Source organism: Emiliania huxleyi (assembly GCF_000372725.1).
Source record: "Emiliania huxleyi CCMP1516 unplaced genomic scaffold EMIHUscaffold_32, whole genome shotgun sequence".
NCBI classification, from domain to species: Eukaryota; Haptophyta; order Isochrysidales; family Noelaerhabdaceae; genus Emiliania; species Emiliania huxleyi.
The window spans coordinates 441741-458247 of NW_005199601.1; the positions used below are offsets into that span (position 1 = coordinate 441741).

A 16507-nucleotide genomic window follows, 5' to 3' on the forward strand; every position below is an offset into this window, starting at 1 on the left:
GAGGGAGGAGAACAAAGTCAAGACACGGCTGAGTCAAGAAGGTGCAAAAAATAGGGGACAACAGAAAAACTCCGCACAACAAAAGCAAGAAAGGACGGAAGGCAGAAAGCGAAAAAGAACCCCCCCCCCCCCCCCCCCGCCCGCGTCTCTCAACCTCTGCCCGCCTCACGCCCTGGCCTCGTCCCTCTTCGTCCCCCCCCCAGGCTCTCGGCATCGCCCTCGCCATCATCACCATCCGCCGCCGCCGCAGCAAGGAGTCCCCCCCCCTGCCGCTCGTCTGATCCGGGGCAGAACGAGGTGCGACCCTGGATTGCTCTTGCGGGGCGAAGAGTTGCTCGAGCTCCTCGGACTCGGGCTCGCGAGCTTTTGGCGCGCTAGTTGGCCGCGCAGGCAGAGGGGCGTGGGGGGAGGGAGGTGCGGTTTCGGGGTCGGTCTGCTCTCTGGGAAGGGGAGGGGCGCGCGGGGCGGCGGCGTGGGAGGGGCGGGGGCAGTCAGGCCGTTTGTGTCCTCCGGCCCTCATTTCTTCGTTCTCGAATCACGTCAATCGTGCGTGCGCTGTACGAGACTGGTGGTGTCCAAGGACCAAGCCCTCAGTGTGCACCATGTCTCAGGCCTGACGGTGTGATGCTGTTGCTGATGCGTGATGGGTGCGCGCTGAGAGAGATAGCTATGAGCGTGAAAGGAAACTCATTTTGACGGCTGTGAACGGCGTCTCGAATGGCGACGCTTCCTCCGAGGGATCCCCGCGACATATACAGACCCTAACTCGGACAAGTCGGTCGACAAGCTGGTCGAGATTTCCAATAGCCAGCTCGAAAAATGCTGTCGGCCACCGACAAATCCTTACTTGATCGACTCCGTGATGAGATCGCTGAAAGTCGCCGTTTGCAGCGGAAGCAGGCCATCGCGCTGGCGACAACGGCAGAGCGACTCTCTAGGGTCGACGAACGCCTCGGAAACTTGGAGCTGCATGTGCGAGAAAGGGCTTGTGTCATCGGCCTCGCTCAGAGCACTGAGCAGTTTAGCAGCCTTGCCAATCAGATTGAGCTCTCCGTCGGGGGCGACGGGCAGCCTGAATGTCACATCATGATGCCTCCGCCGCCAGTGCCGCCCTCGGCAGCGACTCGGGCGGCATGCGCAGCGGCGATCTGCGGCGACGCTGGCGCAAGCATGTCTCCGGGCCAGGGTGTCCTCCATGTGGTGCGTTTATCACACCCTCTCGTTGGTAGCTGCACCTATGACCCGTTGACCCCTCTCCGCACCCCCCCTCCCCTTCCGCCCCTGTTTGCAAGGGGGACGCATCGCAGGCTATCTACCTCCCCCTCGCCTGCCTTGCCGACCCTTACTTCGACGCTGCACGGCTACGCGGCCGCGGCCGCGACGGCGGCGGCGGCGGCGGCCGCCGCCGCGGCGGCGGCGGCGGCGGCGGCGGCGGCGGCGGCGGCGGCGGCGGCGGCGGCGGCGGCGGCGGCGGCGGCGGCGGCGGCGGCGGCGGCGGGGGCGGGGGCGGCGACGACAACGGCAGAATCGACGAGTACATGTAGGCGGCGGAGCAAGCGAGATGAAGGGGCAGGGATGGATCCCGGGTGGCGGTATTCGACATCCTTCGGTCGTGAAACCACCGACTATCTCTGTTGCTTTTGGTTTTGTGCACACTGGTTTTGAGAGAGATTCTTCTCTGGTTTTGTCTCTCTGGAACTCTTTCTTGTGAATGAAAAGGCGGCCAAGGCGCGTCGGGACTGTCCTCCCATCCCTCTTTTGGACTGTACGTGTTCTTTCTTTCTTTTTCTTTCTTTAGGGAGAGACACAACACAGATAATCAGATTTTTTGACCCCCCTCCACTTCAGCTCCATCCACGTACGTGGCGTCCCGTCGCGCGTCGGGTCAGTTTTCTTCTCTGTTTATATGTGCAAGAACCGGGTTCCTCCCACCACAGAAAAATAATTATCATTCGGCAGAGGACCCAGGGCTGGAGCAGCGCGCAGCAGACCCAAGGCCAAGCCAAGATGAATGAATGAGTCGCTCCGCCGGGAGCGTCTCACATGACAAGAGAAGAAACATGCACATACATACATTCATTCATGACTCTCACTCAGCGCTTTGATCCCAATCACGACACATGTGTGACTCGCCTAGTGTGGAGACGCCGTGTACCGTGGGGCCTTGTTGTCCTCGCACGGGGGTACCCGTGTGTGTGTGTCTCGCGCCTTGCGGGGGAGGGAGCGGAAAGGAGGACCCGAGGTGAGTATAGGAGGAGAGTCAGGTGGCTATAAGCTGTGTGCCGCTCCCAGTCTGGTCGTGGTCGAGACCGAGGTGTCGAACTGAGAGGCACTACTGGAGGGTTCCTCCGGCCACCGCTCGACTACCCACGCACATGGCCGGTCCTGTGGCTTGCCTGTGGACTCGCTCAGAAGCCTCAATTCGCGCACACCTTTGCTCTCTGGCTCCCGCGAGTGCGTTCAGGCCACTCAAGCAGGCGACGCCGAGCACCCGCAATGCATCTCGCCGGGGCGCCACCTATCGACCCGACTGATTGGCAGCATCAAAGCCGACCCCATGACGGTCCTTCGGTGGCTGACGCAACTGCCGCGAGAGAACATTCCCCCGAGAGGGCGCCGAGAGAACATTCCCCCGAGAGGACAAAAGAAAGGCGTCGCACCCCCTCCGTGCGCAGTGTGCCCCCCGCTATGTGTCGCCGATTGGGGCACGCTCTCCTGTGCAGTCAGGGCAAGCGGGGGCGAGGCGCAGTCCCCCTGGTCTATACTGGTGTGGTTCTGTCCCTAGTCTCGGAGGGGGGCAAAAAGATAAGAATATCTATTTTTTGTGACTCCCATGGATGCAGTCGGGTGGGGCACGGTGCTGGGGGGCGGTCCGGTGCGCCACAACAGCCTCTTTTCCGCGCCCCCCCCGCAAGGCGCGCGATACACGCCTCCCTGGCTGACCCCCATCCAGTTCGACACCTCCATCCTGACCGTGGAACCCGTGACTGTCGTTGCTGTCTCTCCCTTCTCGACTGTCTGTGCTTGTTTGTGCGTCTTGGGTCCGTCCGGGGTTGTGTTTTGGTGAGGAACTCCAACTTCAACCGGTCAATCAAATAGAACGCAACGAGAACAACTCTCTCTCACAGCACACAGGTTCGACACAGGTACGCGACAGTACCAAAAGAGAGCTCAGTCGCGGGGGCGCCTACACGAAGGCGTCGAGGTGGGCGAAGGGGGTGAGGGGGATTAAAATTAACCCCGCCCACACCGCCTCAGGTTGCCCCTGCGCGCCGCTGCACGCTTGCCCGCCTTCTTCGCCCCGAGGGGCGTGGCCGTGGCAGGCGTCCTGCGTTGCCATCACGTTGTCGATCTTCTCGCTCGGCACCTTATATACATGCAGCGCCTCGGCCGCTTCGGGCGCCTGCTCTGCGTCGGGAGTCTCGGTGCGGCGTCGGCCGCCGCTGTGCGGGCGGCGGCCACGATGGCCGCTCGCGGTGTCGACTATGAAAAGCTCGGCGGGCGCGGGTACGGCTCGATAAAGTCGTGGGGCCGGGAAGCGGGACAGTTTGCGCTGAGGGATGAGGTGCCGTCGACCTCGTCCGACGGCTTCGAGGTGGCCACAGTAGCGGGCGGCTGTTTCTGGGGAATTGAGCTCCGACTGCAGCGGCTCGATGGCGTCGTCGCGACCTGCGTCGGGTACACGCAGGGGCGCACGCGAGAGCCCACGTACGACGACGTGTGCGGCGGAGGCACGGGCCACACCGAGGTCGCGCGCATGCAGCGCCGCAAGCTCCGTCGGGAAGCTGCTAGAGCGCGCGCGCTGTCTCGCCTTAGGCGGTGCAGCTCATCTATGACCCAGAGGTCCTCGCGTACTCGACCATCTGCGAGACGCTGCTCGCGTCGCTCGACCCGACCGCCGTGGACCGGGTGGGCAACGATTACGGCTCGCAGTACCGACACGGGATCTACTACCACTCGGACAAGCAGCGCGGGGTGGCAGAGGCGGCGATCGCGGACGCGCAGGCCAGAGCCGGCCGCCGCAAGGTGGTGACCGAGGTCAGGCCGGCGACGGTCTTTTGGCCCGCCGAGCAGCACCACCAGCAGTACCTGCAGCGCGGCGGCCGGTTCGGCTCGCCCCAGTCGGCGGCGAAGGGCTGCAGCGACCGCGTGCGGTGCTACGGGTGAGGTGGGGGCGGGGACGGGCACCGAGAGAGAGGCGAGGAGGAGCACAGGCTGCCGAGCGACTCCTGCGCGTCGTGCTCGCGGCGGTGGCAGTCGCGCAGAGCTGAGCAGCTGACGCAGCTGCCAGCTCCAGCGCAGCTCAGAGATCTCACGCCGCCGCGTGCCGCGGGCATCGACATCATCGAGCCTCGCATTCGTTCGCACTTTCTTTTTCTCGCTCTTCTATAATATCTTATCATCTTCGAGTTCGACTTGTCTCGTCGCCCCCGGGTGCCGGGTGTGGTCTGTGGAGAGATGCGAGGGACCTTTTGCCCCACCACTTTGTGTGGGGGGAGAAATTCACCTTACACCTTAGAAAACCAGCGAGTTTACTAGAACTAGATACTACTTACTACCTCATGACATCCCGGTTTCCACCGCTCGTCTTCCTGTTCTCGAAAGAAGGCGAGGAGGACGAGAGCGGCCCGCCGCACAGACCGCGAGCAGACAGCGCCCGCTGGCCGTCTCGAGACATTCGCAAAGAACGCTAGCTACATGGGAGGGCTTCGTGAAGGATGGATTGAAAAACATTCGAACGAAGAAGAGGCGACTGGAGGAACCGGCAGAGCACACTGCGGGACTGTGTGACTCCTGGGGTTTCTGGCATCTGGGACTCTTGAAGAGGTGTGCTGTCGCTATTCTCACAAGTTCGCCTCATGAGGCTCAACTCGGTTTTCTTTTTCAAGAGGACGAGACGGCTTTTAAGCCTTAACGCGAACGGAAGTCGGAACCCATGATCGGACGCACAGTCACAGATCGGACCCTGAGGATTCACCTGTCCCCGCGTCGGCTCTGTTCACATCACGCGGCTACCCGTGACCCGACCAGTAAGGGTGCGACGGCTGCAATCTGAACATACCGTAGTCCGCTTGCGACACCCGCACCCGTCACACGTAAAACGAATAAAGCCGGGACGACCCGCTTACGTACATGACAGATCACAACAAAGATCCACAGGCTCCTCGTGGGTGCGTGTGTCTCAGAGTCCTTCACTTGCCACAGCCCCACCCACGGACGCTCCCCATGGAGCGAAGGGCTGCAGTTGCGGGCTTGCGGCCATCTCAGCAGCCCGCGTCGAACACGACATGGAAGTCGCAGAAGGTTACCATCTCCGTTCCGGCCGCCTGCTCCCCCGGCCACTTCAGAGCGCTCAGCACCTTGCTCATTCGCGAGCGCAGCTCGTTCTCCAGGGCGCCGTGCTGCAGCGACCCGACGGGCCACCCGAGGAGATCCGCCGTAAAGTCGGCGCTGACGCGTTGGATGGCGAAGGAGGGCTCGTCGACGAAGCCCGTGCCTGCGAGGAAGCTCATGCCGAGCTGGCTGTCGAGGTCGAAGCCGAGAGCACACATGCGAGGCCCGAGACGGATGCCGAGCACGACGTCATCGCCCGCGGAGTCTTGGAAGCCGGTGCAGTGGAGGCTGACGTCAGAGAACACGCCGCTGTTGTGCGCCTTTTGCCACGCCACGTAGTCGGATGGATCCGTGTGCTTTGAGGTGGGCATGCCAATACGGGCGAGTAGGTCCGCGAGGGCGTCGTGAAGGTGATACTTGAGCCACGGGCCACTGTAGTCCAGCGACGTCTCGAGTGCGTGCTGGAGTGCTTCCTCGTCCGTGAAGTCGAAATATGGGCCGCGCGCCGGGTCCGGCTCGGCCTCGACGGGGTCGGAAGCGCCGCCCCCCATGCCGCTGGGGCCCTTGTACCAGCGTCGGCCAATGTACAGCAGGCGACGCAGCTCGCTGAAACTGAACTCGAGTCCATAGCACAGCGTCGCCTGCCCGGAGAAGAGATAGCCCTCCGCCTCCGGGTCGCCGCCATCTTTGCCGGCGGCCTTGAAGGCGACGCACGCAGGGCCATGCATCGATAGGGCGCCGAGCGGCAGCGTCGGCGGCCAGGCTTCGTACGCGTCCTCGTCCGAAGAGCGCTGCTCGCCGAGGTAATTGTAAGGCGAGTCGCCGGCCAGCCGACGCTGAAGCTCGGCTCCTGCACATCGGCGAAGGTGCGCCGTCCACAGGTCGGGCTCGTCGACGGCGCCAAAAATCTGGGGTGCGATTTGGCGTGCGGCGCTCTCGCGGAGCCACGCACGGACTGCGTCGAGGCGACGCTGAGCGAGGCGCAGCAGCTCCGGCTGCTGTGCTTCGAGCGCGGTGGCCCTCACAACCTCGCGCAAGCTCTCGGAGGTGCGTTGGAGCGAGAGGGCGCCCGTGGCCTTGCACGCGGTCGTGATGCGCGTCAGGAGCTCCGTTGGGAGAGTATCAAGCGACATGTCGCTGCAGGAAAATGTGTTTGCTGAGGTGTGGGCGTTTGGTTGTCCACAATCTGCTGCCGGGCCAAGTGAGAACTAGAGCACCCGTTCACAGCCATGTTATTCACACCGCGAGGGCATCTGCCGGCGCTCGTCTGCCAAAGTGGCGCCAGAGTGGAGAACTGGAGGCTGCATATTCAACTGGCCGAGGCGGTCTACCGTCCGGCGGCGGCGGTCTACCGTTCGGCGGCTGAAAAAGTGGGAGACGAGTCTACCGCGGTCTACCAAGTCTACCGGTAGACTGGTGTCGTAGGTTCATTACGGTCTACCGGTAGACTGCGGTAGACTCGTCTACCAAATGGTCTACCGTCTACCCCAGTCTACCCCAGTCTACCGGTAGACGGTAGACGGGCCACCCCTCAGGCGGTGTCCTGCTCTCTCCTCTGCACAGCTGCAAATTGCATTGTGCGCTCTCTCCACACGTGTCTAGTATGCAGAAACCATGCTCAAAACGTCGCTCGCGTCGGCTTTCATGATCATTAACTGGCGCTCTCAATTCGAGATCGCGCGCCGCGGTCTCAGCTCTCACACCGTCACAGGTGGAGTGAATTTAGTACTTAGTACATACAACGAGCGCGCGAAAACGTTAAATAAACCTGAGGCCTGTGGCTGTGCCGGCGCCCGCGCGGGCAAAACGCGCAATAGACAAAACCCAGCGTCGTCACCTCTCCGCGGACTGCCACGACACCCCTTCCTCCCCCTCGGGCTCGGCGGCGTCGGCCGCGACGCGCAGCGAGAAGGCGGCGTGGCAGCCCGCCTGGCCGGCGGGGCGGAGGTGCAGCTCCCCGCCGTGGTAGCGCGCGTGCAGTGCGGCGAGCGGCAAGCCCATGCCGAGGCCCTCGAAAGGTGCGCCTGTTCACGGGTGCAAGTGTGAAGAGACGCTGCTCACGGTTTCATGCCGAAGCCCTCGGCAAGAGGGGGCGCCGAAGGCGCGCGAGTAGGTGTAATTTGGCTCCCGCTCCTACGGCATGAATGCAACAGAGTCAGGGCGGGAAAGCGGTATCATGCAGTGCATTCAGAGCATCGTGCGAGCACAACTGCTGCAAACACAGCGAGTGCAGCTGAATACAGCGAATACGGCTGAACACGCGTCCTCTCGAGCTGCTCGGGACACAAGGACACGGACCAGAGGCTACTGCCGTGGCTGCAGCGGCTGCTGCAGTGGAGGTGCGTGCGCTTGAGGCGCGTTCCTGCGCGGCCGCACGGACTCTATATCTCGGCATACCTCGGCTATATCTCGGCTCCTCCCCGCATCTAGGCTCCCTCTGCCGGGTTTGTCGAGTGGAGGAAGCGCAACGCCTCCTCGGGCGCGCCGGCGAGGCCGCCGCCCGCGTCCGTGACGCCGACAAAGGCGGCACCGCCCCTTGATCCGTACCGCACGATCACCGGAGGCAGCCGGTCGAGACAGTCGGCGCCGACCGAGCGGCAGTGCGCTCCCATCGCATTCTTCAGCAGCTCGTGCAGCGCAAAGCCGACAAAGGGAGCGACGAGCACGCCGTCTGCTTGGGCGGCCTCGCCGCCCTCCTCGCCGCTCGCTCGGCCGCCCGTGCCGGGCTCGTCCCCGCCGCCGCTCGCCACCACCCGCTGCAGCCGCACCTCTGGGCTGTCGCCGTACTTCTCGCGGCAAAACGCGCGGGCGTCCTCAATGACGTCGGCGCAGAGAGAGGAGAGGAGGCTGCCTTCGAGGAGCATACCCCGTCGAGCCTCGGGGCTGGCGCCCGCGGCGGCGGATTGGACGAGTGCGCGGGCGCCGATGATGGCAGAGAAGGTGCCGTGTAGCAGCGCCTGCGCGGACGGAGACGAGCGGATGGCCGGCTCCAGGGAGCGGATCGCTGCGACCGCACGGCCCGCGCTGGCGTCTGCTGCCGCGAGAGCGTCGGCGTCGGACGACTGGGCAGAGGCCTCGTCCCAGCCGCGCACGAGGTGGCCGGTGGCGTCATCGAACGCAGCGGGCAAGCGCAGAGCGCCGAGCGCAGCGCGGTGGCTGGCAAGCCGCTTCCGGAAGGCAGCGGAGAGCTCCGCCGCCGGGATGTGGAGGAGGTCGAAGCGGCTAAAGCGCCGCATGCCAGGCCAGGAGAGTTGGCCGTACTCGAGTACCCGGTAGATTCCTAGCCCTGGGTTCCGGCTCCTAGCCGGATAGGGGGTCTGCTGCTGGCCCCTCCCAGGGGCATAGGTAGGTAGGTTGGTCTTGTTTCGTCCAAAACCCTGCAATAGGTAGGTACCCCCTATTTTCCTCTTTTTCGCTTCGCTGCGCCGCGGCCTGGGGATAGGTAGGTAGGTAGGGCGTTTTGGCGCGAGTCAGTGGCGACAGACCCCCTATCCGGCTAGGAGCCGGAACCCTGGTCGCTGCGAGGAGAGGCACAGATGCACAGATGCACTCTTCGATGTCTCCTTGGGTGGGCGGGGCGGGGCCTCTACTCGCCCGGACAACCGAGTCGGCGGGAACGGCGTCCCCTTCCGGGAGGTACACGTCGGACGTCCACGAGCCGTCCCACAGCTTGATCTCCACCTCGGTGTTGACCGTGGTGAGGATTTCGGTCAGGCGCGCTGCGCCGGGGTCGTTGAGCGGATTAAGGTTGGCCTGACCTTGAACGACGTGCGGGTCGTTCAACGAGTGAGGGAAGGCCAGCGAGGGGTCGAGGTTCGGTACCCACCCGGCCTGTTTTGGGATGTTGTTTGGGTGCTCCATCGGCGCCGATCCGAGAAACCTTTCGTCTCCGTCGAGCACCCGCATCACCAAGGGGTCGGCATCGCTCACCAAGCCGTCGGAGGGTTGAAACATGACCAGTGTCTTTCGCTGCGCTGTGAGGTGGGGTTGGGTGTCATCGCCAGCGACCCGGTGTTTCGACGGCATGATCTGCGCCTGCGCAAACAGCACCGTCCCCGTCAGGTCCCCGTCGGTGTCGCTCGGCCACTCGTTGTCCCAAAAGACCACGTTGGGAAGAGGGGGGCCGACCGGCGAGAGAGGCGATGCCGGCCTGGCCGGCAGCGGTGGCGGAGAGGGCGACGGAGAGGGTGGCGCCGGGGGGAGAGGCGGGGAGGGCAACGGTGGCGATGGCGGTGAGACGCACGTAGCCCCAGGGTCGTGACAATCGACAACGGTGTAGAGGTCCCACAAGATGTGTTCTTTGGGCGGGTCTGCCTCGCTGCAGCAACGACAGCCCCAGTAGGGTGCTGCGCTTGAATGCATAAAGACGTCGCACCCCTCTGCACCCGCGGCGGCCGCGCAGAGCTCCGGTGTGGAGTGCGGTCCAAGGTTGACTCGCTGCGAGAAGCACTCGGCGTCGGCGGTGCGGACGGAGTATGAAAACCATGGCGACAGCGGGCTTGCAGGGGGAGGCGGCGAGGGTGACAGCGACGGCGGAGGTGGCGAGGGAGAAAGCGATGGCGGAGGTGGCGAGGGAGAAAGCGACGGCGGAGGTGGCGAGGGAGAAAGCGACGGCGGAGGTGGCGAGGTAGAAAGCGACGGCGGAGGTGGTGAGGGAGAAAGCGACGGCGGCGGAGGTGATTCGCAGAGACCACACGCCAGCTTGCACTTGGAGCGAATCTTCCGTTTCTTGTTGCACTTCCTCTTCTTCCTCTCACATTTTGCGTCCGACCACTTGTTTCTGCAGGACCTGCTGGCACTCCTGCTTCCCCTCTCGATAAACGAGTCATATGAGGCGTCATAGCTGTACTCGTAGTCATAGCTGTGTGGCACGGTGGAGAAGGTTGTGCTGCGCGGGGTTGGCGTGCTGTGAGGCAGGGGTGCGTCGCCGCTTGCCCCCACCGCCGCCGTCGCGAGCACGATGGCGCGCGATGAGCTGGCGCGAAGCATGAAAACGAGCGCCGGCGCCCGCCGCCGGCCGCGAAATCAGGTTCGTCTATGTTCAAGTTTAGATTTTCATGATTAGATCCTTTCTTGTTTCGGCAGCGTATCGTTCAAAGCGCGCGAGACACACATCTTCTTCACACGGCCTGATTGTGAATGAGCTTGAGTGGTGAGGGCGGTCGAGTGCACGGCACGGAGCGAAGTGCCTCTCCGTCCTCGCAGGAGTCGCTTGGCGGCTCCCGTTGTGTACCTGTGTTAATAAATAAATAAATAAATACGAGAGTCGCGAAAATTCTTGTTTTCGGACCGGCCGGAAGGCGGCTTCAAACGAGGTGCCGCGGAGCGGCGGCGGCAGAGGTGCGGCCGCCGGTCTCACACGGTGTCGAGCGCCGTAGAGAGACGCCAGTCGCGGTCGCATGGGCCGCTTCCACGTGCGAGTCCGCTCCTGGGGCGAGAAGCACGGGCAGTTCCGCGCCAGCACCCGAACCTCGGAGGCGCACTGTTGCGACGATGCCGCCGCAGCCAGCTCTCTCGCGCTGCCGCTGCCCGACAGCTCTCTCCCTTGTCACGTCGCGGGTGCCGCGGACGGCTCGCTGGAGGTTTACCGCACCCTCAAAGTCAACCGAGCTGGGCTGCGAAAGTCTCGGCTGCTCATCATCGACGACCCGGCCGGCGTCATTCGCCAGCTGAAGCCCGACGGCAGCGTCAAGTTCGAGACGCCGGTGGCTTCCGTCGCGAGCGTCGAGCGAACCGCTGGCTCGCACGGCGTGGTGCTGGGCTGCATCGACGGGGCCCGCCTCTGTCGGCGGCAGTACGAGTTCGCCACAGGACTCGAGCGCGAGAGCTTTGTGTTCGCGCTCAGCTCGTCCATGCGCTGCCTTGGCCTGGCTGCTCCGGCCGCCCGGGCCTCGCCTGTCACGCGGGTGCTGGTCGCCACGTGGAACATGGGCGGCGCGCCGCCGCCTCGGGGAGCGCTCAGCAAGTGGCTCGGGGACACCGACGCCGCGCTCGTCGCAGTCGGAGTGCAGGAGGCGCCGGGTGGCGGCGACTTGCGAGCGCAGCTGCAAGACTGCCTCGGCGCACCTGCTGCGCCGGGCGGGGGGTCCAGCAGCTCGGCTGGCTACCTCTCCGTCGCCTCCGTCAGCCTCGTCGCGATGCGGCTCCACGTCTTCGTGCGGGCGCTAAACCTAACCCAAACCCTGACCCTGACCCTGACCCTGACCCTGACCCTGTCCCTGTCCCGGTCCCGGTCCCTGTCCCTGACCCTGACCCTGACCCTGACCCTTACCCTGACCCTGACCCTGACCCTGACCCTGACCCTGACCCTGACCCTGACCCTGTCCCTGACCCGGTCCCTGACCCTGACCCTGACCCTGACCCTGACCCTGACCCTGACCCTGTCCCTGTCCCGGTCCCTGACCCTGACCCTGACCCTGACCCTGACCCTGACCCTGACCCTGACCCTGACCCTGACCCTGATAAAGGCGGACCTCGCGCACGAGCTCTCGGCCGTCGATACCGGCTACCGCGCCTAGATGCAACCCCTTGCCACCGTGTGAGTGTGTCCACGCAAAAGCACAGCCCCGGGCCCAACACGCACAAGCACAGACAGTCGAGAAGGGAGAGACGGCGACGGCAGCCACTGGCCGACTACAAGGCGGAGAGGAGTGGCCTTGATGCCGGATGCAGGCCCCCGATGTCCCATCGCACGCGAGGCGGCATGCGCTCGGCTGTACTCTGCTGAGATCACTGCACTCAGCAGCACTCGCATCCATGAGCAACGGTTCGATGCCCCCAAGCCCGGCCGTGGTCATACGCCAGGCTACCGCGCCACCGGCATCGGCCACGTCTACGGAAACAAGGGCGCCGTCGGCGTCGCGCTGCGGCTCGCCGGCGACTCGTTCGCCTTCATCAACGCTCACCTCGCGGCGCGGCCGGAGAAGGTGGCCGAGCGGAACGCAAACATCGCCGACGTCATCGGGACAATGCCGCTCGGCCGGCGGGGGCATAGCCGAGACATAGCCGAGACACAGCCGAGACATAGCCGAGACATAGCCGAGACATAGCCGAGACACAGCCGAGACATAGCCGAGACACAGCCGAGACATAGCCGAGACATAGCCGAGACACAGCCGAGACATAGCCGAGACATAGCCGCGACATAGCCGAGAGACGGCCGGTACATAGCGGAGATGTGGCATCGAGACGGCGGGAGCTAGCAGGGCAGACGCCACTCCAAGAGTGGCACCGCACCGGAGACCGCGCGCCGAGCGACAGGCGGGGGCGGCTCAACGCCCTGCTACCACACCACCCACGGGACTGAACCCACACTGGATTCGAGACTCTGGAGGTATGGTAGGCGGGGCGGCCTGGAGCTCTCGGACCGCTTCGACCACTGCTTTCTGTTTGGGGACCTCAACTACCGGGTCGACGCCCCCTTCCAAGTTGCGGCGGAGCACGCCATGCGCATCGCCGCGTCGCCGCCGCCGCACGGGCCGACCGCGCCGCCGGACAGCGGCGTCGGCTGTGCGATCGGCACCCCTCACGAGGCGGCGGAGGGAGGCACCTCGGTCGGGAGGGCGCCCAACCTGGCCTCGCTCCGCTGCCTGCTCGCGCAGGCACACACACACACACACACACACACACACACACACACACAGAGAGAGAGAGAGAGAGAGAGAGAGAGAGAGAGAGAGAGAGAGAGAGAGAGAGAGAGAGATGCCCGGCCCTTGCCCCCCACCTTGTGTGTGTGTGGAGAAGCTTACCGCACCTGACCTGACCTCAGGACCAGCTCCGGCGCGAGGCGGCGGACGGGCGCTGCGCCCACGGCTTTTGCGAGCCTCGCATCGGCTTCGCGCCCACGTACCGCTGGGAGGTGGGGATTGGCGGGCCGCGCCAGCTCTCGAACAAGCATACGCCGCCCGCCGAGGGGAGGGAGCGCGGTCGCACCGCACCCAGCGGCACCGGTGTCGGGTAGGCGGAACCAGGCGCCGTCGTATTGCGACCGCGTGCTCTACCGCTCCCTCCGGCCGGGCAGCGTCACTCCGCTCGAGTATGCGACCGAGCCGTCGCTCGTCTCGTCGGACCGCACGCCTAGAAGCGGAATCTCTCCGCATATCTCCCCCCATATCTCCCCATATCTGGCGGCACACACGCCCAGAAGCTGAGTACGGGTTCTTGTACTCCAACTGGCGCCCGAGAGGACACGCACTCCGCTGTCTTCACCCGCACTCCACTGTATTCACTGTACTCCTCTCCGTTGTCTTCACGCGGTGCTCTGAAGGCGCTGCACAACACCGTACTCGCGCCCTGAGGTTGGCGTATTCTGCTTCTAGGACCACACGCCGCTGCGAGCAGCCTTCGAGGTCGCCCCCTCCGCCGCCGACGCACACAATGCCGAGTGCCCTCCCTGCTCTCCGTGCCGTGCGGACGAGGGGCGGGCAGAGCTGGCCAGCCGAGGGGCGAGCTGCGCGGGCACGCTTGCACACTTCGCGGAGGATTCCGCGGCGCCGCACGGCCGTCGGCGCGCGCTAGCGGACGCTCGCGCGGTGGCGTCGGGCGCGGGCAGAGGCGTGGCGCGCGCCTTTGAGCAGCCCGACCGCGCTTCGGAGGCGCTGACTCTGCGCCTGGAGGATGTGGAGCTGCAGCTGTCGGGCGCCGCCTGCGCCGCGCTGCTCGCAGCCGCGCCTGCCGACGAGGCGGTGCCGCTCTCCCTCTCCCTCCACGGCGAGCTGCTCGACCAGCCGCGCAAGGAGAGCGCCGCCGAGGCGCGCGGCGGCTGGTCTGCCGACTCGCCGATCCGGTTCGAGCCAAACGCGGCGCCGGTCCGGACGTTTGCCGTGCGGCCCGCGCAGCTGCGGCGGCGGCCACTGCTCCTCGCGCTGCGGTCCGGTCGCTGCAAGAGGGACGGCGAGGTGAAGAAGCACTCGTCCGGCGCGCTGCTCGGGCAGGGCGCGGTGCCGCTGGACGGCTTGCTGCCGGGCGCGCCGCTGCCCTTCCGCGTGACGCTGCTGCGGTACGGCCTGCCGGTGGGCGCCGTGAGCGGCTCGGTCTGGCTGGGAGACGCGGATGGGGCGCCCCTCGGGGCGAGCTTTTGAGTATTGCGAGAAAGCTCTGTACGTAACAAAACTCCTCGAGACTCGTGTATGTCCCATATACCCGTGTGGAATACTTTGACTACGGTACCACTACGTCGACTCTGCCTGCGTGCGCACATAGAGCCCCCCGGTAACGAGGAGGAAGGAGTCAAGAAAGAGTCACCAATCGTGTCAGAGTACGGCTCTAAAAGGATCATCTTCGATCTCCTCAGCCTCCTCGGAGCAGCGTTCGCACAGTCTGCCGTGGTCGTCCCACACCTGGTCCTCGGCATTGTACTCTAGGCAAGGCAGGCAGCGCTTGCGCCGCTTGCACCGTTCGCACGTGCTCCAGTGCGCCGCTCTGCACGACGCGCAGAAGTACATCTCGCAGCATTTGCATGGCTTCGTCCTCACGATCTTTGTAGGGTTGATCACATCGACGCAGCTGTCGCACATATTGTTTCGGGTCATGTCCCCTTGGCTTGCGACGACAAAGTGGGGGCTGCTCGCGTCCACCCAGTCCAACAACAGCTCTGCGAGCTGGGCCATCGGCTTCACGATCCGCGCCACCTCTCCGCCATCGAGGGCGCGAGGGTGCCTGTGCTCGGAGGATGCGCGCCGCAGATCGGCGGAGAGCAGCGCGACAGAGCCCTGCAGCGGGGACAGCCCGCTCCCCGTGACCGAGACGCAGCCTCTGAGCGAGATGGACTTCGTGTGGGAGCGGGCGTCCACACGCGTCAGGAGCGCTCGGAGCTGGGCGTCGGACAGCTTGTGGCGTGATTTCTTGCTCAGAAACTTGATATGCTGCCACAAGCGGCCATCGTTCGTGATTCGTTGCAACGTCTTGCAGGAGGCGCCAAAGGCAAACAGCGACGCATAGGTGAGCTTGCGAGCCGAGCCGGATGCGCCACCGACGACGTTGAGCAGGATCTCGTCCGGGAGCGAGGAGAAGTCTGGCGAGCGCGCGGCCTCCGCCGCGGGCTGCTGCCGTGTGGAGGGCATTGTGGTGAGGCGGCCGCGGGCGGTGCGGGCGGCGCTTGCTCGGGCGAGGCGGCGGCGGGAGCGGCCTCGTCCTGGTTTAGTTTTTTTTATATACCAAAAGGAGGGCGACACGAGGCCCTCTACGCTGGGGCGCCGGCGCCCTACTGGGCGCCCCCCGCTCCCTTTTGTTTTTAGTTTTGAGCTTACAGTCTGTTGCGGGCATTAAGATAAACAGGATCCCGCGGCACGCCGCCGTTTCTAAGCCTTTCCACCCACCCCACCCACCCCACGCCGTGTTTTCTTAGCTTCGGCCGGCACCCCAGGTCAGCCGGGATCTAGGAATTTTTAGGTAAAATGACAATAAGGAAGCGCTCGATGCGCCAGTCAGCAGTCTTGGGATGACAGGAAGACGCACACACCTCCATCCACACCGCCCAGAACACCGCAGACTTGGGCAAAATGACAAGTGCGCGCGCCGCAGGCGAAGAGAAAATTTGAGCGGGGCTCCTGTTCACACTCGTGTGTGGGCCCTTTCTTTCTTGGGGCCGCGCCTGCGGCGCGCCGTGGTTCTTAGATTTTCGCCTGAGGGAGGGTGTAGAGGATGTAGAGTGTAGAGCGCTGTAGAGCTGTAGAGCTGGAGAGCGCTGTAGAGCTGTAGAGCTCTACATCCGCCGCGTGACGATGTGAGTCGCCTGTAGAGCGATGTAGAGGCGCTCTACAACGTGAAATATCTACAACAAACTCTACATCATAAGCGGCGAACGAGGCACGGTCGCTCTCCGACATGAGGCGCGTTGCACTTGCCAGTGCTGCCCTAGCCTTCTGTCTGCCCGCCCAATGGGTGGGAGGTGCCTCTGCTGCTGTGGCATGCCTCACGGCTGCGACTGGCCGGCGCCTCGGCGCGTCAGCTCGGCTCGGCGTAGCGATAGTGGCCAGCGCAACTCGCCTGGACTCAACGCTCAGCCAGGAGCTCCCGCACGCGCTGGCGCGAGTCATGGCGCATGCAACGCGTCTGAATGCTCGCCTCGCCTCGCGCAAATGCGACCGTCCTCGCAGCCGACAGTCCACCGCCTGCTAAAGAAGCACAGCGACGAATGCGGCACTGGCGACGCATGGCAGGCTGGTCATGACGC

The 16507-nt window shown here is 64.7% G+C and overlaps 3 protein-coding genes across 3 annotated transcripts; 2 read left to right on the plus strand and 1 right to left on the minus strand.

The window, feature by feature from the left end:
- Positions 1 to 3463: 3463 nt before the first annotated feature.
- EMIHUDRAFT_65214 (methionine sulfoxide reductase) lies at positions 3464 to 4167 on the plus strand (the record flags this gene model as incomplete). The annotated part of the gene is made up of 2 exons (XM_005774065.1): positions 3464 to 3748; positions 3817 to 4167. 2 exons carry the CDS (start codon positions 3464 to 3466, stop codon positions 4165 to 4167), a joined length of 636 nt encoding a protein of 211 aa, XP_005774122.1.
- Positions 4168 to 7167: 3000 nt separating this feature from the next.
- EMIHUDRAFT_207717 (hypothetical protein) lies at positions 7168 to 8570 on the minus strand (the record flags this gene model as incomplete). Its single annotated transcript, XM_005774066.1, has 2 exons — positions 7168 to 7358; positions 7865 to 8570. The coding sequence occupies 2 exons, from the start codon at positions 8568 to 8570 to the stop codon at positions 7168 to 7170; spliced, it is 897 nt and encodes a 298-aa protein (XP_005774123.1).
- A 2163-nt stretch (positions 8571 to 10733) lies between these two features.
- On the plus strand, positions 10734 to 15273 carry EMIHUDRAFT_101535 (hypothetical protein; the record flags this gene model as incomplete). Its single annotated transcript, XM_005774067.1, has 6 exons — positions 10734 to 11355; positions 12139 to 12217; positions 12677 to 12887; positions 13103 to 13192; positions 13653 to 14332; positions 14697 to 15273. The coding sequence occupies 6 exons, from the start codon at positions 10734 to 10736 to the stop codon at positions 15271 to 15273; spliced, it is 2259 nt and encodes a 752-aa protein (XP_005774124.1).
- Positions 15274 to 16507: the final 1234 nt, after the last annotated feature.